General features: G+C 41.0%; 1 protein-coding gene across 13 annotated transcripts in view; it reads left to right on the forward strand.

Moving 5' to 3' along the window:
* pecam1b (platelet and endothelial cell adhesion molecule 1b) overlaps positions 1-24,783 on the forward strand; it is a 52,604-nt gene that overhangs the window by 12,027 nt on the left and 15,794 nt on the right. For 3 of the 13 annotated variants that reach the window (XM_073954067.1, XM_073954066.1, XM_021477069.2), the window contains exons 5-11: positions 11,832-12,101; positions 12,326-12,595; positions 12,697-12,981; positions 14,135-14,413; positions 22,245-22,346; positions 22,439-22,469; positions 22,915-22,979. In XM_073954067.1, the coding sequence (XP_073810168.1) occupies positions 11,832-12,101; positions 12,326-12,595; positions 12,697-12,981; positions 14,135-14,413; positions 22,245-22,346; positions 22,439-22,469; positions 22,915-22,979 (1,302 nt within the window). Of the gene's footprint in view, positions 1-11,831; positions 12,102-12,325; positions 12,596-12,696; positions 12,982-14,134; positions 14,414-22,244; positions 22,399-22,438; positions 22,488-22,914; positions 22,980-24,783 lie in introns of all 13 variants that reach the window. The other 10 variants (XM_068221951.2, XM_068221950.1, XM_068221949.1 and 7 more) reach the window with 4 other exon arrangements.

Raw genomic sequence — 24,783 nt, forward strand, 5'->3', positions numbered from 1 at the left:
ACACTTGTCACTACATCGTTCTTTTCCCAAACGATGCATCATACTATGATAGTTCAGCCGTGAGTTATGTTGTTGTTTGAGAATTGCAGCCCTGGAAGAGTAGATGGTGCTCTTTAAATGAAAAGGCTTTATTAATACTTTTTTATGTGCTTTTTAGATTTTTGTACTCAACATGGAGTACAACAATGACTTTCTAAAGATGTTCATATGATAAATATTTGAAGATGCAGCTTTAAGTGCTTAAAGTTTTTTCCCACTTTTTCATAAAACTTATTTGAGTTTTGTTTTCTGTTCTGTGTCAGCTGGGTTAAGTCATCATTGTTTTTGATTTGATGATGTTTGTTTTTTTAACATAGATATATACACTAGATATCGCATAGGGACCCTGAGCATACGTCAATAGCGCCGCCACATTGGTACAGTGCTCCCAGGACAAATGTCTTTCAACCGCACTAGTCAAGACAGTGTTATTACCTGAAGATGCGGGACTTTAGCGCTGTATACGGGTGTAGTAACGAGCAAACAAAGAAAATAAAGCACAAAGGCAGAACATTTCATGGGTAATATTATGTTTTTTTCTGTTTTTGTATGTTCTGAACTTTTGTGCTAATCAGGCAACGTTATTGAGGATAACAGTCACTTACTGCATTCACCATACGGCAAAGCAGCTCCAACTCGCACTAAACACTCGGCTTATGCTAGTTTTGTTGAATAAAATCAGCAAACAATGCAAAAGAAATATGACAACGAGATGCTGCGCTGCCAGAAACTTGCATTATTGTCGCCTAACGTTAGTGAAATAGTCGTTCGGGGGATTCATTCACAAACGAATCACTCTCTCCGTCAGTATGAGAAGTGAAAGCAGGAGAGGAGGTGTGTTTCAGGACACGGATTAGATTAAATTTAACAGGGAGGGTGAATAGTACATTTCTGTACACACAAACACAAGCTTTTTGTCAGGAATGCCCGTGCGGTCACTGATCCATCAATGTAGAAAAGTTATGTAAAATTATAATTTTCGTAATTAGAAAAAAAAATTACATACTAACATCCAGGAAAACTCCCGATCACAGATGTATGTGTATATCTCTGGCTTTGCATGGCCACAGTCCTCCACTGTACCTTGGTCCCGCATTCATTTCAAAGGAGCGCTACCCTGTAGCAAGATGGAGGCGCTATTGACGCATTCCGTCCAATAGACAACAATAGGCCAGGCGACATCCAGTGTATATATCTATGGTTTTTTAATATATAAATGCATTAGATGTTTAATGCTGATGAACAGGTTTAAGCATTAAAATGTGATTTCATGAGTTAGACTACACTAGTAGACATTACACGTTAAAGTAACCTGAGAATTTTTTTTTTAACATTTTTATGGTGTTTTGACATTTTTTTGCAGATGTCTGTGTATGTTTTATTTACACCAGCTTTTTGTATAGTTTGAAAATTTAAATTCATGACTTTGTATGGTTTATTTGTAAAAGTGTTCAATGTATTTGTTATTTTGAAGTATTTTCATAATAGTGCCTGTTAAATAAAAAAATAAATAAGTGTGTCAGTGTTTAGCATGTCTTCATTTTGGATATTTTATTATTTAGTTTCTGGTAACACATTGTAATGACTACACATTTTGAATAATTTATTAAGCATTAACAAATAGTTAATTTGTTGTCTGTTAAGCATCAACTCTAAATTAATTGGTGTTAGAAAGCAGATTACAACTGCAGATATAAATGCTATATTCCAGACTTATTGATTGCATTTTAATACTTTGTTAATTATTATTTTTTTCATTACTAAATTAAGTTTTGCATAATTTACAAACCAGTTATTTGAGACAAGCTGCTGTTTTTTTTTTTTTTTTAAGAATGCATTAGTAAATGATTAATAGACCAGTCAAATTATCATTTGTAAAGCTTATTATTCGGGCATTCTCCTCGCTGGCCAGCAGAGGCCACCATCTCCGGATTACGTCATCCACTTGAACTGATAAGTACACACACATGCAGCTCATCCCGCTAACGACCCACGCTCACACATATAAGCAGCACACACACAGTCTGTTGCGAAGTATTGTTCTGCCCTGTCTGACATTACTGAGCGTTATCTCCTGGCCTGATTCCCTGCATATTACCTGGACTGTTACCGAACTTGTGTTGCCTTCTGCCTGCCCTGAACCTTGCTTGTATTCTGACTCTGATCCACGCCGCCTACCCTGAACCACGCCTGATATCTCGACTCTGAACCACGCCGCCTGCCTCTGATCCATGCCTGCTATATCACTCCTTGTGGAAAACATATGAGGTTGTTGGGCGACAAATAGTTTGCACTGTAACAGAAAACCCTGGCATTTGGCCGGATTACCCATAAACTTCTCAGGGAATGCTAGGCGGGGGCTGGACAGAGTCTGAGCATGTGTTACAGGGAGTTGGCAGGGAGAATAATTGGCGGTGGGTTGCGCTGGGGTGGCAACACTAAACCTGTGCAAAGTTTTAGCCACGACGCCGGCTAAAACTTCAAACACTCCCATCATCTTCCCACTGGTCTGCTGCAACCCCTGGAGATCCCACGTCATCCCTGGTCCCACATTGCCATAGACTTTATCACCGATCTTCCCTTGTCCCAAGGCCATACCACCATACTCACCATCATTGACAGATTTTTAAAATCCTGTAGACTCATCGCCATCCCCAAGTTACCCACAGCCCTGGAAACAGCTGAATTGCTGTGCGAGTATGTTTTCCGCTACTATGGCTTACCCGAAGACATTGTGTCAGACAGAGGTCCCCAATCTACCTCCCGCTTATGGTCAGCTTTCTTCAAAAACCTCCAGGTCAATGTCAGTCTCACTTCTGGTTACCATTCCCAATCCAACGACCAAACGGAACGTCTCAATCAGGAGATTGGATGCTTCCTATGTACGTATTGCCATAACAACCAGGAAGAGTGGATTAAATTTCTAATGTGGGCTGAATACGCACAGAATTCTTTAAGGAAACCATCCACTGGTCTAACCCCCTTTTAGTGCGTACTAGGTTTTCAATCTCCCCTGTTTTCATGGTCTGGAGAACCCTCAGAACTCCCAGCTGTAGACTTATGGTTTAAGAAGTGTGAGGAGGTCTGGAATGTGGCTCATACTCACCTGTCCCATGCTGTCAGACATTTCAAGGAACAAGCAGACCGTCATCGACGGCCCTGTCCCACATACTCCCCAGGCCAATGGGTTTGGCTATCTACCCGAGATCTCCGCCTTAGACTCCCCTGTAGAAAACTCAGTCCCAGGTATGTGGGTCCTTTCCAAGTTAAACGTCAGATTTTTCCAGTGTCTTATCGCTTAATCCTACCTAACCATTATCGTATCTCTCCCATGTTCCATGTCTCCCTGCTCAAGCCTGCTGTTGGTTCAGCCGAGGTGGATAGGGAGGTGGCAGAGGAGGCTTACCAGATCCACGAGATCCTGAGATCCAGACGCCGGGGGGGACAACTGCAGTATCTGATTGATTGGGAGGGATACGGCTCGCAGGAGCGATCTTGGATCACTCGAAAGGATATTCTCGACCCAACACTGTTAAGTGAGTTTCACCTGCAGCATCCGGAAATGCCGGCCCCTCGTCCCCGTGGAGGACCCCGGCATCGCGATTCTTCTCACTTCAGGAGCCGTTCGCAGGAGGGGGGCTCTGTCACTGACTCAGTCCCAGTCATTCCCCTCGCTGGCCGGCAGAGGCCACCATCTCCGGACTTCTAAGCATTACGTCATCCACTTAAACTGATAAGCACACACACCTGCAGCTCATCCCGCTAACGACCCACGCTCAAACATATAAGCAGCACACACACTCAGTCCGTTGCGAAGTCTTGTTCTGCCTTGTCTGACATTACTGAGCGTTATCTCCTGGCCTGATTCCCTGTGTATTACCTGGACTGTTACTGACCTTGTGTTGGCTTCTGCCTGCCCCGAACCTTGCTTGTATTCTGACTCTGATCCACGCCGCCTGCCCTGAACCACGCCTGATATCTTGACTCTGAACCACACCGCCTGCCTCTGATCCATGCCTGCTATATCACTCCTTGACAGCCAGCCGCCAGTCCTTAGACCCTTATAGAATACTACTGGTGTGAGTTCGCACGTAAGTGCGATTTGTATGATTGTGTTTGAACTGTGTTTAATAAATATACTGCAAATGGATCCCTCCGTCCGGCTCCCCGTTACACTAATAGTTAACTAATATGTTAATAAATGCTTTATTAGCTTAACTTCATGCAGTGTTGTGGCCTAATCTAAAGTGAGGACTATTTATGCTTTATAAATCTCTTATAAATGACAATTAAAGGCTCAGAAGCAAATGAACAATAATCTTTGCAATCTTTTCTAATACGTAAAATTACTGTAAAGTTTAAACATTGCCAAATAACAGGAGTGTCAAAATACAACATGAAACTAGATAAAACAACAACAATATAATAATTTAAAAACGTAATAGGATGAAATGTTTAAACTCTACAGTAATTTTATTTTAGATAAGGTTGCAAAGATTTATTTTTCATTTGAAGAACAGTGTCATTTGTGTATCTTTAAATGAATAGGAATGAATAATGTAATTTTTTTGTCATTTATAAGGGATTTATAAAGCATAAATAGTCTTCACTAGATTAGGTCACAAAACTAGATGAAGTTGAGTAATAAAGCATTTATTAACATACATAGTAACCATTAATATATGCCTGATTAATAAGAAATATAAACGTTGATTTCAATAGTTTATTAATCGTTTATTAACTCATTCTGAATGATCCTAATAACCCTCAACTTGTTATGATCAAATAAGAGTCTGAGAGGATCCAATAGCAAGTGATTAATGTTTGTTTGACGTAGTCAAAATAAACCAACAAGAAAAGTGACATGCTAGGAGAACGAAGAACACAGGGCAGGAACAGACAGGATAACAGGGTCCAGGGTTCTCTCCTCAGGGGCCTGAGCACAGACAGCACACACATATGAGCAAGTGTAATGAACTGACAAAGAAACATAGAAACGTCACCCAGATATAGGAACCATAATGAGCCTCAACTGGCTGAGTGCCGTCATAGCATGTGAGCTTAACAAATACACATGGACAACCAAAACAAAACAAACTCACGTGATCAAACAGACACTCCGGAAAAGCGCACAAACCTGCAACCATGACATTACTACTCTTAAATACAAATTGTTTGTTTATAATGCGATACTTAATTTAGTAATGAAAAATAAATCATTAACAAAGTATGAAAATACAAATATTAAGCACATTATAAATGTATTTGTAAATCAAGAATACAGCATTTGTAGCTGAAGTTATAAACTGCTTACTATAACGTTTATTAATGTAGAGTTAATGCTTAAGAGATAATAAATTCACTATTTGCTTTGCTTAATATCACAACGCAAGCTCAGGTACTGACCACACATCAGCAACAGTTGACACACCTAACTCAGTTGACAGATGAACTGGTGAAATCGCTGCAAAACCTGCAAGCTGCTCCCACCGCGCAACTTACCGCCAGTTACTCTCCCGCTCAACCCTCTGTGACACAGACCCAGGTTACTTCTGGTGTTCGTCTGGCACTCCCCGACAAGTTCTCAGGTAACCCAGCCAAATGCAAGGGTTTCTTACTACAGTGTAAACTATTTATCGCCCAGCAACCTCATTTGTTTAAAGATGAGAACGGGAAGATTGCCTTTGTATGTTCACTGCTAACAGGAAAAGCTCTAGACTGGGCTACTGCTGTATGGCCAGACAGCACCCCGATATTCCCCTCTTTCAATGACTTTCTCAAACGATTTTGCACTGTGTTTGACCATCCCGAGGGTGGTCGTTATGCTGGTGAGGAGCTTCTGTGTTTACAACAGGGAGATCGACCCGCAGCTGAATTCGCTCTACAGTTTCACACACTGGCAGCGCAAGCAGGCTGGGCTGATGATCCACTCACTACACTTTACCGAAGAGCTCTGCGACCCGAATTGCAAAAAGAGATGGCTTGTCGTGATGAGGGGAAAACATTGGATCAACTTATTGAACTCTCAATCAGGTTAGACACGTTACTTCGTACACGTAACCCTCTATGCTCTCCCGCTTCCAGTCCTGTGTCCCCTGAACCTGTCACTGAACCCATGCAATTGGGGAGAACCCGCCTAACGCCCGAGGAGCGTGAACAACGGAGGAGAAACCATCTGTGCCTATATTGCGGAAATTCAGGATACACGAAGATCCTGTGTCCCAACAAACCGCCCCCTAAGGCTCTTCTGGTGAGTGCTACCACCGTATTCACGACTACCTCAGTTGACAGATGAACTGGTGAAATCGCTGCAAAACCTGCAAGCTGCTCCCACCGCGCAACTTACCGCCAGTTACTCTCCCGCTCAACCCTCTGTGACACAGACCCAGGTTACTTCTGGTGTTCGTCTGGCACTCCCCGACAAGTTCTCAGGTAACCCAGCCAAATGCAAGGGTTTCTTACTACAGTGTAAACTATTTATCGCCCAGCAACCTCATTTGTTTAAAGATGAGAACGGGAAGATTGCCTTTGTATGTTCACTGCTAACAGGAAAAGCTCTAGACTGGGCTACTGCTGTATGGCCAGACAGCACCCCGATATTCCCCTCTTTCAATGACTTTCTCAAACGATTTTGCACTGTGTTTGACCATCCCGAGGGTGGTCGTTATGCTGGTGAGGAGCTTCTGTGTTTACAACAGGGAGATCGACCCGCAGCTGAATTCGCTCTACAGTTACAGTTGATATTATGAGTTTACCTGTCTGTTTAAAATATGGAGATGTTGAAATTTCAACGGCAGCCATGGTCGACTCAGGAGCCGCTGGCAACTTTATTGACTACACGTTTGCCTCAACACACTCCATTCCTCTAACCTCTTGTGATTCTTCTTTAGCCATCACTGCTATAGACGGGCGCCCCCTGGGGGAAGGACACATAAAATTCCGAACTCAACAAATAACTCTTCAAACAGGCTCTCTCCATGTAGAAAAGATGTCCCTCCTCGCAATTAATTTTCCACGACATACTATCATTCTTGGACTTCCCTGGTTAAAACTCCATGACCCTCAAGTTTCCTGGAAAACTGGTGAGATTACTAGATGGAGCGATTATTGTGTTACCCAATGTCTGCATTCTGTTTCCCCTGTCCAGATCAACACTATAACCAGTATCGATGATTCTGAGATTTGTCAAATTCCTGAGGCTTATCACGATCTACTCGAAGCTTTTAACAAGCATAAGGCCACTAATCTTCCGCCTCATCGTGAGTATGATTGTGCCATTGAACTATTACCGGGTACCACGCCCCCTCGTGGTAGAATCTTTCCTCTCTCTCAACCAGAGACCGAAGCTATGAACACCTACATCTCAGAGGAACTAGAAAAAGGTTTCATACGACCATCGACGTCACCTGCTTCAGCTGGAATTTTCTTCGTCAAGAAAAAGGACGGCAGTTTACGTCCATGCATTGATTACAGAGGACTCAATGAAATCACAGTGAAGTATCGATATCCCTTACCACTAGTTCCAGCAGCACTTGAACAACTCCGCTCAGCCCAGTACTTCACTAAGTTGGATCTCCGCAGTGCATACAACCTCATCGGTATTCGTCAGGGAGACGAGTGGAAAACCGGGTTCTCCACTATCAATGGGCACTATGAATACCGGGTTATGCCCTTCGGCCTAGCTAACAGTCCTTCCGTGTTCCAGGCTTTCATCAATGAGATATTTAAAGACATGCTCAACCAGTGGGTCATCGTTTACATTGACGATATCCTTATTTACTCCAACTCCCTACCGGAACATATCCAGCACGTCAGAACAGTACTACAACGCCTTATCCAGAACCAGCTATATGCCAAGATTTCTAAATGTGAGTTCCATCAGTCATGCATTTCATTCCTGGGCTATATTATCAGTCCCGAGGGAGTCGCCATGGACCAGAAGAAAGTTGACTCCGTCACACAATGGCCACAACCTGAAACTATCAGACAATTACAACGTTTCCTGGGTTTCGCTAACTTCTACCGGAGATTCTTCCGGAACTTCAGCACAGTAGCAGCTCCCCTTACAACCATGGTAAAAGCAAACAATGCTCGCTTAAAAGTGGAACTCAGAGGCCATTCAAGCATTCAACCAGCTGAAAGCCCGCTTTTCAAGTGCTCCCATCCTGAGTCATCCGGACCCCAATCAACCTTTTGTGGTAGAGATTGACGCATCTAATTCTGGTATCGGAGCCATTCTGTCTCAGAGGTCGTTAACCACCAACAAACTCCATCCCTGTGCATTCTACTCCCAGAAACTCAATCCTGCTGAGAGAAATTATGACGTAGGTAACCGCGAACTCCTCGCTATGAAGGCTGCTCTAGAAGAGTGGAGACATTGGCTAGAGGGAGCTAAACACCCATTTACTGTCATCACCGATCATAAGAATCTGGAGTACATTCGTTCTTGCAAACGCTTAATTCCCAGACAAGCTTGATGGGCACTTTTCTTCACTCGCTTCGACTTCCAAGTCACCTATATCCCCGGATCAAAGAATGTCAAGGCGGACGCTCTCTCTCGACTTTCGGACGAAGAGACTCTGACAGAGGATGTCGAACCTATTCTGAAAGACCACCTTATCATTGCCCCGATACAATGGGATATTGAACCTGAAATTATCCAGGCTTCTGAACAACATCCCACGCCGCAGGCATGTCCCGAGAACAAAATCTATGTCCCCGCATTGCTCCGTGATAAACTCATTACTGAAGGGCATACTCATCCCAGTTCCGGTCATCCAGGCAGTACAGCAACAGTACAACTGATCCAATCTCGCTATTGGTGGCCATCCATCAACAAGGACGTAATCAACTTCCTTAACAAGTGTGCTCCTTGTCAAATGGCCAAACATTCACGTCATCGTCCAGCTGGTCTCCTTCAACCCTTAGAGATTTCACGTCGCCCATGGTCACACATAGCCATCGACTTCATCACTGATTTACCTCAGTCACAGGGTAATACCACCATACTCACTGTTGTGGATCGATTTTCAAAAGCCTGTCGACTCATAGCCATACCCAAGTTGCCCACAGCTCTGGAGACAGCGGAACTATTATGCGAATATGTATTTCGTTACTATGGTCTTCCTGAAGACATCGTTTCTGACCGAGGGTCACAGTTCATGTCCCGTTTATGGTCTGCATTCTTTAAGAACCTCCAAGTTAATGTTAGTTTGACATCAGGCTATCACCCTCAGTCCAATGGACAAACCGAACGTCTCAATCAAGAGATCGGACGTTTCCTCCGCACCTATTGTCATGCTAATCAAACTGAATGGGACAAATTTCTCATGTGGGCTGAGTATGCCCAGAACTCATTAAGAAAGGCATCTACGGGTCTAACTCCCTTCCAGTGCGTACTTGGCTTTCAACCTCCTCTATTCCCCTGGTCAGGTGAGACCACAGAACTCCCCGCAGTCGACACCTGGTTTAAGAAGTGTGAGAAGGTATGGAACGCAGCTCACACCCACCTAGCACACGCCATCAGAAGGGTCAAAAAAACAAGCCGACCGTCACCGTCGTCCTGGTCCCACGTATTCCCTAGGACAGTGGGTTTGGTTATCAGCCCGAGACCTCCGCCTTAAACTACCCTGCAAGAAGCGTGGGTCCATTTGAAATAGAGAAACAAATAACTCCTGTTTCCTTTCGACTGACACTCCCTAACCATTATCGTATTTCCCCCACTTTCCATGTCTCTCTGCTCAAGCCTGCTGTTGGTCCAGCCGAGGCGGATAGGGAAGTGGCAGCCGGTGAACAGGGTCCCCCGCCTCTCATGATCGACAGAGAAGAGGCCTATCAGATCCATGAGATCCTGAGATCCAGACGCCGGGGTGGTCAGTTACAATACCTCATCGACTGGGAGGGGTACGGTCCGGAGGAAAGATCATGAATCAATCGCAAGGACATTCTTGACTCAACTCTGTTGGATGATTTCCACTTGCTACACCCGGATATGCCGGCCCCTCGCCCCCGTGGAAGACCCCGGTGTCGAGAGTCTTCTCACTTCAGGAGCCGTTCGTTGGGGGGGGGGGGGGGGGGGGCTCTGTCACCGACTCGGTCCCAGTAACTCCCCTCGCTGGCCAGCAGAGGCCACCATCTCCGGACTTTTAGCATTACGTCATCCATCTACACTGATTGCGCATACAGTACACCTGATTAGAATCTGGCTAATGACCCACGTACCTCTTATAAGCCGCACTCAAACACTCGTTCAGTGTGAAGTCTTGTTTAGCCCCGGCCAGCATTTCTGAGCGTTATTTCCAGCCTGATCTCCTGTGCACGACTCCAGCCTGTTTATTACTTTGCTTCGCCTTCTGCCTGCCCACGACCCACGCTTGTTATACGGACTCTGACTCTCTCTCTGCCTGCCCACGAACCACGCCTGTTATACGGACTCTGATCCTTGCTGCCTGCCCTTGACCCTTGACCTTCACTCTGTGTCTGTTCATCATCAGTCTTGATACCCATACTACTACTGTGGATGTGTGTGTGCACTCCGGTGCATATTGTGTGTTTGAGTGAAGTTGTGATTAATAAATACTGCACAATGGATCCCTCCGTGTCAGTCTCCTCGTTACAGTAACCTAGATGCACTTGGTAGGTAGCGTCAGAAAGCCATGTGTGTTATTCCTGTCACAGAATGCAGCGAAAATCCAACATGACGGTAATAGTTTGATTGCGGTGTTTACATGTTTACACTCAGAGAGCAGCATTTACAGCGGATCTTTCAGCCCATAATATTGTAGTGATATTAATGGACTGTAAACTTTAGTAACTTAGAAATTATTTGACTAAGGTATGTCTTTAAACACTGAAAGAATACTGTTGACGATATGAATTAACTTTGCCATCTGAATAAACAAACAAAAACACTGATCGCTTACTTACCAAATCTGTAGAGACAGGGCAATCAACATCAACTGGAGTGATGTCTTTATTAAAAGGAGACGAGCAGCAATTCCGGATTTCACCATTTGCAGTTGAGAAAAGCTCCCGGGTAAAGAAATGTTCCTCAGACACGTATTTCTGTCGCATGTCCTGTGCCCTGTAATCCACATGTGAGTCCAGCTGTGCTCTTATAGCGGGAAAATAAAAACAAAACCTTTGATGCAGCAAATTATAAAAGCAACACTGACAACCCATATCTCCAAACAATTCTTCCTACACTTGTTTCGGCAACACAACGTGGCATTTCTCTGCCGTCTGAACACTGTATCAGGTAGAAACAGTCTTCGAAGCTGTCATGCATATTAATGAAGTTGCACAACATACACAAAAGAGCGTGTTGATTGGTTTGAGCCAAGTCATGCATGAATGAATGCAGCACACTCGGAGACGTCACAAAGTACTACCAGGTAGAGACAGCCAGTCTACATGCTGGAATACACACAAGAAGCTAATCGCCGTGACGCAGCTTCAAAAGTTTGTTTCAAACCGGAAGAACGGATTTGCTTAAAACGACACAAAAACAACCAGTTTTCACTTTTAAGTGAAATGTATGTGTCCAAATAGTGTTTTTAGCAGTGTGGGCCACATATATGACACATATATGACTCAAAATGCGTTTTGATGTTTTTTTTACCCTTTAACACATTATTTCTCATGGAGCCAATTTTAACAGGCTGTTGCTGTAAAAAAAAAAAAAAAATTATGTGACCAGTTACTAAAACATTTTGAGTTTGGGTGGTCATTTTTTTAAAAGTTGTTTATTGCCGAGAAATAATGAAATATGTACACTTTTTGTTCTATTTCAGAGCTGGGTATCACGCCTGAGATCAATGTCATGCCATCAGCAAATGTCATTGAAGGAGACCTCCTAACCTTCAGCTGCAATGTGGATATGACTTATCAAAAAAATTCTGAACTTAGAATCAGTCTTGTCCATGGACATACCACACTCGGTTTGAATATGGGACAGAAAACTTACAATATGTCTGCTAAAGCCAATGACTCTGGGCAATATGAGTGCATTGCAAGCCTCGGTGCCATTCATAAATCCTCCTCTGTGAACATCACTGTAAATCGTAAGAGATTTTGATGATTAATTCTTAATACGTATTGTAGATGGATACAGTAACCATTGGGGTGGACATGATCCCTGTGTCTATGTTATGTAAAAATAATTTATAGCTATTGATACCATTACATCTTTAGACCTTGTTAGCTTGGAAACCTATGTTCTTTCTTCATCTATTTAACACTGTAAATATATTCTGCTTTAATAAGTATTTGCTTATTTTTGCTTCAGAGCTTTTCTCTGTGCCTGCCTTGAGCATTCACCCACCTGAAGTATTTGAAGGAGAACACTTCGACATCACCTGTCATACTGACATAATTGCTTCTGTGAGAATTCAGAGGGAGGATATAAAGTACTTCATATACAAAGAAAAAACCCTTGTAATAAGCAATTACAGATATAGTAATACTGCAAGAAATGTGACTAATGGAAAATACATGTGTGTGGCAAAAGCCAATGGCATAATCAAAGAGAGCTCGAATGTTCTATTTAGAGCAAAAGGTAGGCAGTCCCTTGTCATTAATTCTCTTGGAATACATAAAAAATTTAAACAGTATAAAACAAGTGAAAAAAAAAGTTAATTAACCATTGTTTCTTTTAAGTACTTGTTTCACAGCCTGAGATCAGAGTGGATGCTCCTCCTGTCATAGTGGATAAACATTTTTGGATCCATTGCCACTCTCAGAATGGAAGTCTGCCAATTATCTACACACTGAAGAGAAACAACATTACCGTGAACAGGACAGAGGTCTCTAACCCTCATGAGAAGGCTCGCTTTATAGCCATGATATCAGCTCCCTCAGACATCAGCAGTTACTTTTGTGAAGCAGAGAATAATGGCAAAATCTCAGTCAAGATGAGTCAAAGGCTAAATGAGACTGTAATAGGTGAGGACATGAGATGTTAAATCTTTTAGCATTTTGTTTTCATTTATTCATTTATTTATTAATTTTCTTAGAAAAATAGACTTTTATTAATTCCCTTCATTAATCTGGGGTCGCCAACCCATCCTCATATGTTTTACATAGCGGATGCCTTTCCAGCTTCAACCCATCACTGGGAAACATCCATACACACTCATTCACACACATACACTATACGGACAATTTAGCTTAACCAATTCATCTATATCACTGGACTGTGTTCATACTATTGGACTGTGGGAGAACATAAAATATCCAAACAGAAATACCAACTAACCCAGCCGAGGTTTCAACCAGCGACCTTCTAGCTGTGAGGCGATCGTGCTACCCACTGCACCCACTGTGATGCCTTATATATTTATTTAAATAGTTATTTTATCTGAAACTGTATGCATTTGTAAATTACTTATTTGGACTGTTTGAATAGAAGAAATAATTTGTTCTATTGAGCTATAACATGCAACTTTATATATGACATTTAATGCAGTAATTCTGAACCTTTGAAAGGCCCTCTTGTATGCAATACTCACACCCCTCCTATATGGATGTATAAAGATGTCACCGCCATAAACAATAGGGATTGTTTTAAAATTAACTGGAATATGATATTAAATAATTTACCATGATTTGGCTTGTGATTCCATAATCAATTATATAACTTTATCCAAATTAAAATTACTTTATATAACTACTAATAATTTATAATTATTTAATTTACTACAAAAATTTTAGACTAATACAAATTTTTACTGATGGTGATTTTTTGTTACTGATAATTTATTAGTCATATTTAAGTAATCAAGGAGCAAGAAAGTCGCTGGTTCGAGCATCGGCTGGGTCAGTTGGCATTTCTTTGTGGAGTTTGCATGTTCGCGTGGGTTTTCTCTGGGTGCTCTGGTTTCCCAGTGATGGGTTGCAGCTGAAAGGGCATCTGCTGAGTAAAACATGCTGGATAAGTTGACGGTTCATTCCACTGTGGTGACCCCAGATTAATAAAGGGACCAAGCTGAAAATAAAATGAATGAATAAATTTAGGTCATCTTAGGCCCCCTAGGAATAAGGTAATATCCCTATTTCTATTAACCCTCTGTTACTTCTTTCTTTTTTTTTTCTTTAGTTCCAGTAGGGAAGCCTTTATTTACAGTCATTCCAATACCTGGAAATATTGAAGAAGGCGAAGATGTTACCCTGATATGTGGCATTCCCAAGGGCTCTCCACCAATCAATTTTAGCTTTTATGGCAACAGCCATACACCAATTAACACCACTACAGTTCAGAGTAATTCATCCTCATTTGTCTTGAGTGCAGTGAGCAGACAGAAAAGTGGAAATTACTACTGTGAGGCATTTAACCTGGCTAATAAATTAAGCAAGAGTGACATCATCTCAATCGAAGGTGAGCATCAACCCTTTTTAAAATACAGTGTTTAATTTGTTCCTTCTATCTTAAAGTAACACTTGAGTATGGCAATAAATTCACTTTTGCCTTATTAAATTATATACAAAAATGTATAAATTACCTAAAAATGGATCAGTAAAATAAATGGATTTAATCCATTCTGGAATAAGGCTGTAACATAAAAACATGTGGAAAAATTGACGAGCTATGAATAATTTCCAAATGCACTGTTTATAAAAAAGAAAAAAGAAATATATATATATATATATATATATATATATATATATATATATATATATATATATATATATATAAATATATATACAGATGATTAAGTTGATTAATATTGGCTTGAGAAAAGCACTGTATACTTCTAATGCAATGAGAACATTTGTGGCTGGCCTAAGATTGCTGAAGATTGCAGCTCAGCTCTCACATGAACTGGTCTGGGGTGCATTTCCCAAACAATGACCTAACTGGCGGCTGAACTACCCTACTATGATGGATCATTGACAATGTAGTGACGAGAGTTTCCCAACTAAGTAGTAGCTCTGTCGCAGATCCATCATTTGAACCACTTTTGTTATAATGTAAACATCCATAACCTCATAATTTATGTGCAAATTTTATAGTTTTACAAGTATAAACATTGTTTAAAAAAAAATCGAATATTAGTTTTGTTGAAAACATGCTCTCATTTTTCGCATTACTTGAAATAAATGTAAAAGGCACAAATGTTGTGCTATGTTTCATTTACAATTACTATTGAAAATATTCAATATTCTATTCTAACACATAAAGAACTTACAGAAAGCAAACACATATTCTAATCTCATATATAAATGTATAAATAAAGTGTCAGGCACTTGCCAGATTAAACAGACAGGAGACAGTAATCCGGTTCAACTCAGCCAACAGCTTAATTTATTTCTTTCTTTACAAAAACTAGCATAGTGAGCATCAGGAGGTGTCCCAATCCTCTCTTGAACACAAGAAAAAACATACGCTATCTCTCTCCCTCTCTGTTTTTATCCTCTCATATGCTCCCCTCCCCTTTTTCCTGAGAAATCCCCCTATAACAGGTAATATACAACACACTATAATAGTGAACATCTGGCCTCAGCGCTACACTGCCCCCCTCCTTAAGCTCCCTTATCCTTGAGGAAGAATGAAATCCACAATTTGCTGAGGTACTCTCAATAACTCCTTAAACCAAAGCTGTGATCCAGTTGGAGCACTGCTCTCAGAGGAGTAGTCTGAAACTTGTGATTGTTGCCTCTTTTATCAAGTATTCTGCTCCGGGATTAACAATTTAGACTTTTCATACCATCTTCGGGTGGCTCCAGCCCAGATCATTATAGAAGAAGACCAGACCCCTTGGCACTGCATGTTCAGCTCCTCCAGGAGTGCCCGAAGCTTCCCTAGATGCCCAGGATGTGGATTCACTCTTTTCACAGACTGCTGAAGTTCCCCACCCTTTTGTCCTGCATTGCGTGTTTAGCTCCTCTGAATGCAGAATGGGTTGCCCCAGCACTCTGCTTTGGAATATGGCTGCTGAAGAGTCACCATTCTCCTTGGTATGGGGCCAGTCGAACTTGATGCAGCACCAAAGTATGACCTCCGGGCTTTTATCTCAACCAGTAAATGAACTCTTCACCACATAACAAGGTCTTACCCAGACACAATCCAATTTGGGTTGGACCAAAGACTCTAGACAAGATCTCCTGAACTGAAGTCACGGCTCGTGCAGTGATGGTCATATACTCAAAACCAGCCTGCAATGCTTAGCGATGGGCAAACTCATGAGCTGACTGTAGTCGATCCTTTAACTGATGGACGTACTCCAACCCAGGTGGTGCATCAGGTGTGTCTGGTGGACGGCCCATTTGCAAGGAGATGGAATGCTTAGTTCTCTTCCCAGCATGACAAGTGCTGGTGTACATCCGGCAGTCTCCTACACTGCGCTCTGCATAGCAAGTAGAACCAATGGCAACTGTAGATCCCAGTTCTTTTCATCTTGGCACACACAAAGGGCCAATTGAGTAGAAAGCATTCGATTATACCGCTCCACTAACCCATGCAAAGGAGTTGTCCTTGTTTTACAAATACCCAACTGCCGACAGAGTTTGAAAAACAGTTGGTACTCAAAGTTCCTTCCCTGGTCCATATGCACCTTGGTGGGAACCAAAAAGCGAGCAAACATACCCTCCAGCAGGACCTCTGCTACAGTCCTTGCCTCCTGTTTGGGGACCGCACAGGCTTCCAGCCATTGGGTAAAATAGTCTATGGCAACAACCACATTTTTTTTTTTACTTTATGTCTGTGGAAAAGGTCCCAGAAAATCTACTGCCACATGATCCATGGGACAGCCTACCAGACGCTGTGCATGAGTCACATCGACAAAGTAAGACTCTAAATCCCTCCTACAAGTGTTCCAGTAAAACTCTTGAGGCACCCCTTTCAATGTTTTGTTTACTCCAAATTGTTCCCACCCCTGGCTGTCCATGCATAGCTTCCAAAACCAAAATTTGACACATCTTGGGCACTTCCGTCTACCATTTGGTCACCCCAAGTTGCTGGACCCAAAAACAAAACTCTTTGCAACATTTCCATATTCAATCTGATACCTTTTCGCATAGACCACAGCCCCCTCATCACTAGCCCAAAAGCTGCCACCTCTTCCCACACAGGCATCTGACCTCCTTCCATCCATTTGATGACTACCTGGAGATCAGGGTTCTTACGCAGTTCAATAGTCCATGCCACATTTAAATTAGGCAGCACTGCACAGCAAGATGCTGCAGAATGCTTCCTGGGGTCTTTTTGCATACTTACTGTCCTGTATACCCAGCCAGTCGTTCACACTGCCTTACAAACAAACCATGACAACCCATCTGCATTTTGTTGGCTATCCCCCTTACGATGCTGGATAATGAATTAGAAATTCTGCAGGTGCTCTATCCATCAAGCGACTTGTCCCTTCAGCTCCTGAACAGACAATATCCTTCTTAAGGATCCATGAACCATACGGATCACAAAAGGTAGATGTTGATAAATGTGATGATGGACATGTCTGACAGACTTAATGATTACACATTAATTCTGCTCAACTTTGTTAAAGGCCCCACTGTATTAAGCTATGACCATTTCACCTCCCCCAACCACCCTCCCCCTGGGATAAAACAGCACCCAGCCCTACATTACTAGCATCTGTGTTCAGGATAAATGGTAAGCTTGGATCAGGTACGGCCAAGACTGGAGCCTGACACAAGGCCTCCTTTAAGCAATCAAAAACCTGCTTCTGCTCTTGTACCCACTGAAACCACTACAATTTCTTTGTCATGGACAGATGTCACTTTATGATTATTAGTGGCTGTTATGTTTGTACACCTACATAACAGTAATTAAGACAATCACACCGGAGCTGCTCTGAACACGTCTTTACTTCACTATTGCAACAACCACATACACACACACACCACTAGAGTGGGTCGTAACAGAACAATCAATTTGTTACTAACTCAATATACAACAATTCCTCCCCTCCAGCATTGATGTATCCACTTCAAGCTGCATTCCATTATATTTACCAGTAAGAATACAAGCACTCCAAACACAACAATGCAGAACTTATTTAACTATGCAAATTGTTGTAACAGTTATTTCAGCTAGTTATCGTATGTATATATGAATAACTACAAGTTCAGTCTGTCAGGTGGTTTGTTAACACGCTCAGGATAATGTTTCGCTTGAGGCATTGCGTTTTGAGATGAGGACTGAGCACTGGACACCTGAACAGTTTCTGATTCGTTTACACCAGTGTCTGTAGAGGGAAACTTTGGTGTTATGAGTGCAAACTCATCAGGGCATGGGAAAGTTTCCACATTCTCTGTTACGTTTTGAGAAGAATCAACCTGTGAGGTTGCATCCAAAAGCTGGTCAATGTGTCTGCACTAAACCATGTTGGCACCAACTTGTACAGTGTAAGTAAGGGGCCCAGTCTTGGACAATATCTTGCCTGGTTGCCACTTTTGATGTGTTTGTCTGTAGTCTCTAGCCAGTACATTTTGTCAAACATGTAACGTCCTGAGTACGGATTGCTTTGTGTTTTTCTGACACTGTTTGGCTTGCACATGTCGGCGTAGCTCAGGCTTAAGTAAGTCTAAGCGCGTAACCCCGGCATCCTGGCCAAATCTGCCCACTGGCCTCTGTGCATCATGGCCTCCTAACCATCCCCATATTCCAATTGGCTTCATCACTCTGTCTCCTCTCCACCAATCAGCTGGTGTGTGTTGTGCGGTCTGTCGCAAAATGGCTGCCGTCGCGTCATCCAGGTGGATGCTGCACACTGGTGGTGGATGAAGAGATTCCCCCCCCCCCCCCCCCCAATGTGTACAGCGCTTTGTGTGCCCACAAAAGCACTATGTAAATGTAAGGAATTATTATTATTATTATTGTGTCAAAGCAGCTTTACATAGTAGATCATAGTGAACTAAAACAGTGTCAGTTCAGTTTCAGAGTTTAAGTTCAGTACAGTTTAATTCAGTTCATTTCAGTGTGATTTAACATTCAGTGTGATTTAATATTCAGAGTCTAAACACTGAAGAGCAATCCATCTGTGCGCAGCTCTACAAGTCCTGAACTATGCAAGCCAGTGGCGACAGCGGCAAAAACCAACTGGCAAAAGTGAAGAACAAAAAACCTAGAGAGAAAACGGGCTTATTTGAACACGACCATTTTCCTATGTCCAAACGTCTTGTGCAGAGCTGCAGTCTAGGCGCCGGAGGCTGGTGAACTCTGTAAGTAAAGACTCCTCTGGCCAAATTGGATGGAAGTGAATTGGCACAATACAACTTCCAGCTAAAGTCAGAGTTGCTGCAACATTTTGGAATCTCTGTAGCCCAGACCCACATAACAGTGGTATATCCACCCACATTGATTTCCACCTCACAACAGCCCATCACAACAGCCTGTTCTCCTATTCACCTTATTCTCAGCTGACGAGTGGGCGCTGCCATTTGAATCTTTTTGTCTCGCGACTTCCGGTCACATTCACTTCCATTCATTTTTTGACGTTAACAACTGCTTGTTACGCTGCTTGATGTTGCAATTTAATATTTTCTTATTATAATATGCTACTTGGTCTGTGTAGTCATGCAAACATTTGTTTGTTGAGCAAGTAGTTTGGCCATTTTCTGCCGTTTATTATTCCTTGTCATTTCTCCCATAGGCGACTGAATCGGAAGTTCTAAGACAATCGCGAAAACAGGCGCACTTCCGCATTTTAGAATAAGGTCAATAACAGTCAGCAGAGGAGAATGGGAGGTCTAGAGAACTCTCTTCATCTGGAATCTGGGGTAAAAAATAGTAACTGTAGAGCATGGACTAGAACTACTCTGGCCCTGACCTCTTTTCCATAGACTCTGCTGTCACCCCAATATCCAGAGCAGTGCAATACCCTGCCTTTCCACAGCGCCAACAGACCCCTAGCTCTATTCTTGGTGAGTCAGCCTCAGTAGGCAGGGGGGGTGAGAGTGCTTTTCAGAGTATGCAGCTAGAACCCTGGGATGACTGACAGCTCCACTGGACCGTTCCTCCAGGATCTTTTCTATAATTTGAGCTTGGTCCAATGCTTTCTCAAGGTTAAAAGGTTGAGTCAATCTTACCTGCTGTCGTAGACAATCTGGAGTCAATCCTCAGATAAATGCATCCAAAAGTTGAGCTAGGTGATGCAGATCAGCCATAAATACACCCAAGAGCTCTTTTGGCTGCCAAGTGTGCCCTTGAAATTGTTGCCGTCAGGCCATCGTGGATGTGGTACCCCCCAAAATGCAGAAACAATGCCTGATGCAGTGCCTGAAAACTGAAAACTTTTCACAAAATCTGTTGTGCATTACCATCTTAAGCAGCAGCAATCTGACTCAACTTCATCCCATTCATTAAGCCACTAACTCAAATATCTTTATTCTTTTTAATCAGGCTGGAGGGTGGTAGGGGTATGGACAGGTCTGGAAAATGTAAAGCCAACTGGGATAGAGGAAAGATTTATATTGTCAGCTGTGCTAAACTATATATAGTTGGCTGTTAAACTGTAATTGCCCAGAATGTTTGTTTACACCATCAACTGCTTCAATACAATGAAAATAAGCCAAATTGTGGGGAAGTTAGGTGGAGCTATAAGCCTTTACTTGTAATCCTTTCTGGGTAATTGGCTGTAAAATATGTAATCCTGATCATCTGCAAACCCTTCTTTAACGGTTTGAGAAATGATTTTTAGAAACTGTTTGAATCTTTAGAATAGACATGGGAAGTTTCATCTATTTTATCAGCATTTATCTCATCACTCGCAACTCGCTCGCAGAGAGGAATAATTAAATGCTTAGTTGATTGCTCACACAAAAAAATGCCAACTGGCCCTGCCGGGACTCAAACCAGTTACCTTCTTGCTGTAAGGTGACAGTGCTATCCACTGTGCCGCCTACCATGTAATAAATCATGTTTAAAAAATGTCATTGCTGCCCAGCACTAATAATTATGCAAGACATAATACAGATGTGTTCACTTATTACCTCTTAGTTTGTGACATTTATAAATGAATGTATCCTCTCTTCATTGTTTCCATGTCTACTTGCTGTTTCTATGGGCTTGTTGTTTACTCTTGGCTATTTAAAAAAAATAATTATGAAGAAGAGTTGTTTAGTCTGGTTCAATACAAACTTTCATACAAAAGTGATATTTTTGTAAAGGAAGTTTTCACTGTTCTATTATTTCACGTCTAAACTTAGTAGGCCAAGTTGGTAGTTTTGCTTTTTTTATTTACATCAAACTGTTGTATACATGCAACATTCCGCTAATAGCACTGTGATGTGGCTTTATATATGCTTTTGATTTATTAGGGTTGTCCCAGACTAAATATTTTCTTAATTGACCAATTCTCAGTCATTAAAGCCATTAGTCAACTAATTGTCCATTTATTTGATCACTTAAGCAAACTGACTTAAGCAAATACAGGGAAACAGTAAGAGTTTAAGTAAAGAGAAGCAATGCATTTGTTACATTATTTTATGTTGTACAGAAATACTATAATAATAAGCATTAAAATTAAACCTTAAATGAAAAAAACACTATTTATGGATAATAAATAATAATTAATAATAAATAAGCCTAGGCCCGAGCCTTCATATGAAATATTAAATGAAAAAAAAATTGCAGTTGCAATTAGTTGGCAAACCAAAGAACTTATTCTTGAAATAAAATGAATAAACAAACTATAGGCTAACCCCACATTAAAATATATATATATTTAAAAATGGTTATTATAACTGACCATCTTCACTGTCATTTTCCATTCATTCTCATTTTTTTGTATTACAAGAAAGCAACACACATTTGCCTACATGTTGTTGGAAAGAAGTGAGCTCAGTGTTTCCATGTCTCACTCACAATGAGCCTAGGACATACTTCCAGACCTGCGCGTGGCCATCAAAGTTTTTTTTATATTGCAGAAACATGTGCACTAAAATGCTCAGCTGCAAGTACTTCTCCAACTGTCAACTTTTAAAAAACATAGAATGCTCATATGTCCCTGGCTATGCTGCCTATTTAACTCGCATATCTGCAGTACACATACGAAGTCGACTGAGCTTGTTCTGATCAACTATTGACTAATCAACTATTAGGAGGCAGCTCTAGAAATTATTTATAGCACAAATCTGTGCTTACATACAGCCACTTCACACTGTTACTTATATATAAATAAAGGTAAATATTTGTGCTGTTTGTAATATTATATTCTCTGTATGTGTCTCTGTGTCTGTTCACCCTACAGTGAGCCTGGCAAAGTGGAAAAAGATTTTGACTGTGGCATTCTGCTTGCTGATATTGGCACTGGTGGTCATTTTCATTGTGTTGCGCTACAAAGCCAAGCGAGGTAGAGAGACCTATAACCCCCCTGCATCACAAGCTGCACACATGCCTGACCTGTAAACAGAATTACCTTTTTAACCTTTCTTTCTGTCACAGATAAAAAAGAGAAGGCTGCTAAATTATCAGTGTGAGTTGGTTGGCTTATGTAAGTTGGTCTTGAATTGAAGGCATTAAACCAGGGTTCCTTAAATCTGGTCCTGTTGACTCAACTCACCTACCTCTTATTTTCTGTTAACTTTAAGACCTTGATTATTTTGCTTAGTTGTCCTTCGTAAGGTTTGGATCTAAACTTAGCATGTCAAGGCAATTTTACATTGGTTAAGATGATTTTGTCTTATTAGAAATTTGCTAAACATTGCCTATATATATTACATATTGCATATATTATATATATATATATATATATATATATATATATATATATATATATATATATATATATATATATATATATATATATATATATATATATATATATATATATATATATATATATATATATATAGACCACCACAAACAAACATGGGTACTGGAAAATATTTAACAAGTATTTTTCTTCCCCAACTCCTCAGAATGCCTGCATTTCCCAAATCAGATGACTTTCTAATCCATGAAAGTCATTATAGTGGTTTCTCAGGTAGTCTCTTTATATTGTTACTTTTGTTTGTCTGTTTATTGACAGTCATCATCCACTCCATACATTCTTTAACATTATTTCATCAAATTACAACCTGTTGGGGTAATTTTTGTTACCTTCTTTAATTTAAAGGTGCAGTAGATGATCTTCCACAATGCTTACAGCTTAGCTTAAATCTCTGAGCAGTCACTCCCCTGCCGTCCAGAGCCACGCCTCCTGAAACAGGAGTATGCGCACGTTAAAGATGACAGCAAAAGAACCCTTTCTAATGTGTTAAAAGCGGCTAGTCCTTGTCCGGCAGTGCAGGAATTACACTCATTAATAAGCCAAACTGACATGCTATTTCAGAGCAAATATTTGGAGTTGCATCATAAACAATATAGGGAGAGACTATGCGGAATAGTCTAGCTATTTACTTGTGTATTGTTGTTAAATTAATTAAAATCTACAATATCGAAGCTGTAAAAGGTCCCTTATAAAACTAAAAACAGTCTTATCAATCTTTTACTGGAGATTTTAGTGGCTGAACAAGACTTCTGTGAATATATTACCCGATTGTAACAACAACATCTAACGTTACATCAGCTTTGTGTGAAGCTAAAACAGTTTTAAAACAAAACATTGCCTGTCTAAGAGAAATCCTTTAGACATGGTGTCATCCTTTCTCCAGTGTGCAAAGGTAACTCCAATATTGATTTAGGTTTTTAAAAAATTTCGATTTAGCATGTTTTTGCCGATTGCGCGCTCGTGCTCTCTCTCTCTCTCTCTCGGTCTCTCCCTCTCTCTTGTGAACACGCAGCACGTCTATGCACAAACATAGGTCGGCAGAGCTGTGTACAAATGGCTGCGAAGTTGTTTAAGATCTTTTCTAAACTAAAATGGGTTAGGGTTAGGGTTAGGCATTTGCTGACAGCCAGTTTTTGGCTACTTATCGGAATTATGAGGGATGTTGGTTTGACTCTATTAAATTGAATGAACATTTTTTAGTTTTATGTCCTACCCAAAATATAAAAATACATATAAATACATTTAGATAATTTACTTTAATCATTAATATTGGAACGGTAAGAGACTTTCAACCCGCACAACAATGTATGTTTCTAAAGTAAATCACCTACTGCACCTTAAATCTTAGTAATAAGATTTCCTTAATATGTAGTCGTATGACCAGAAAAAAGGTTAGGATCACATCCTGTTCATAAGTCAAGACAATTTCAGGGATCACTCTCTTTCTGTTTAAATCACTTACTTTATAACCAGTTGATTTATAACCACAGTATTTAGCTGTTGGTTGCCACTGAATCTTATATCTTAGTACACTTAGATAGACTGTCTAATTGACCTGTCATTATGCTCCAATTCACCTTGCTTATGGATAAGAACGCCATCAAACCAAAAAATATGTTTCTCTATGGCAATGAATAAATGTCTGGAAAATACAAGAATTACCTTCAAGAGGTTCGCAACTAACATTCATTTCCTGACTCCAGCATATATACACAACGGATCTTAACAGGTGGAGTTTTGGTGTAACGTCACTTGTCAGTCATTGTTCAGTCCTCCATTGGCCGCACCTTCGACATACTTCCTCTTTTTCTACGAATTCTCTGCACAACAACAAAGCATACATCTTTCTGTGTTCTGTGTTCAGTTTTAACACCTCTCTTCAGACAGGAAGTTTCTGCAGAGCTGAATTTAATTTTGAACCCGCATCTATCTACTTCTGCAAAAATGCTAATTAGTATGCACAGCAGTCACCCAAAATATTAGAAGTTCAGTTAATATATGACTCTTACATGACCAA

This window comes from Danio rerio, chromosome 6 (genome assembly GCF_049306965.1).
Source record: "Danio rerio strain Tuebingen ecotype United States chromosome 6, GRCz12tu, whole genome shotgun sequence".
Classification (NCBI taxonomy): Eukaryota; Metazoa; Chordata; class Actinopteri; order Cypriniformes; family Danionidae; genus Danio; species Danio rerio.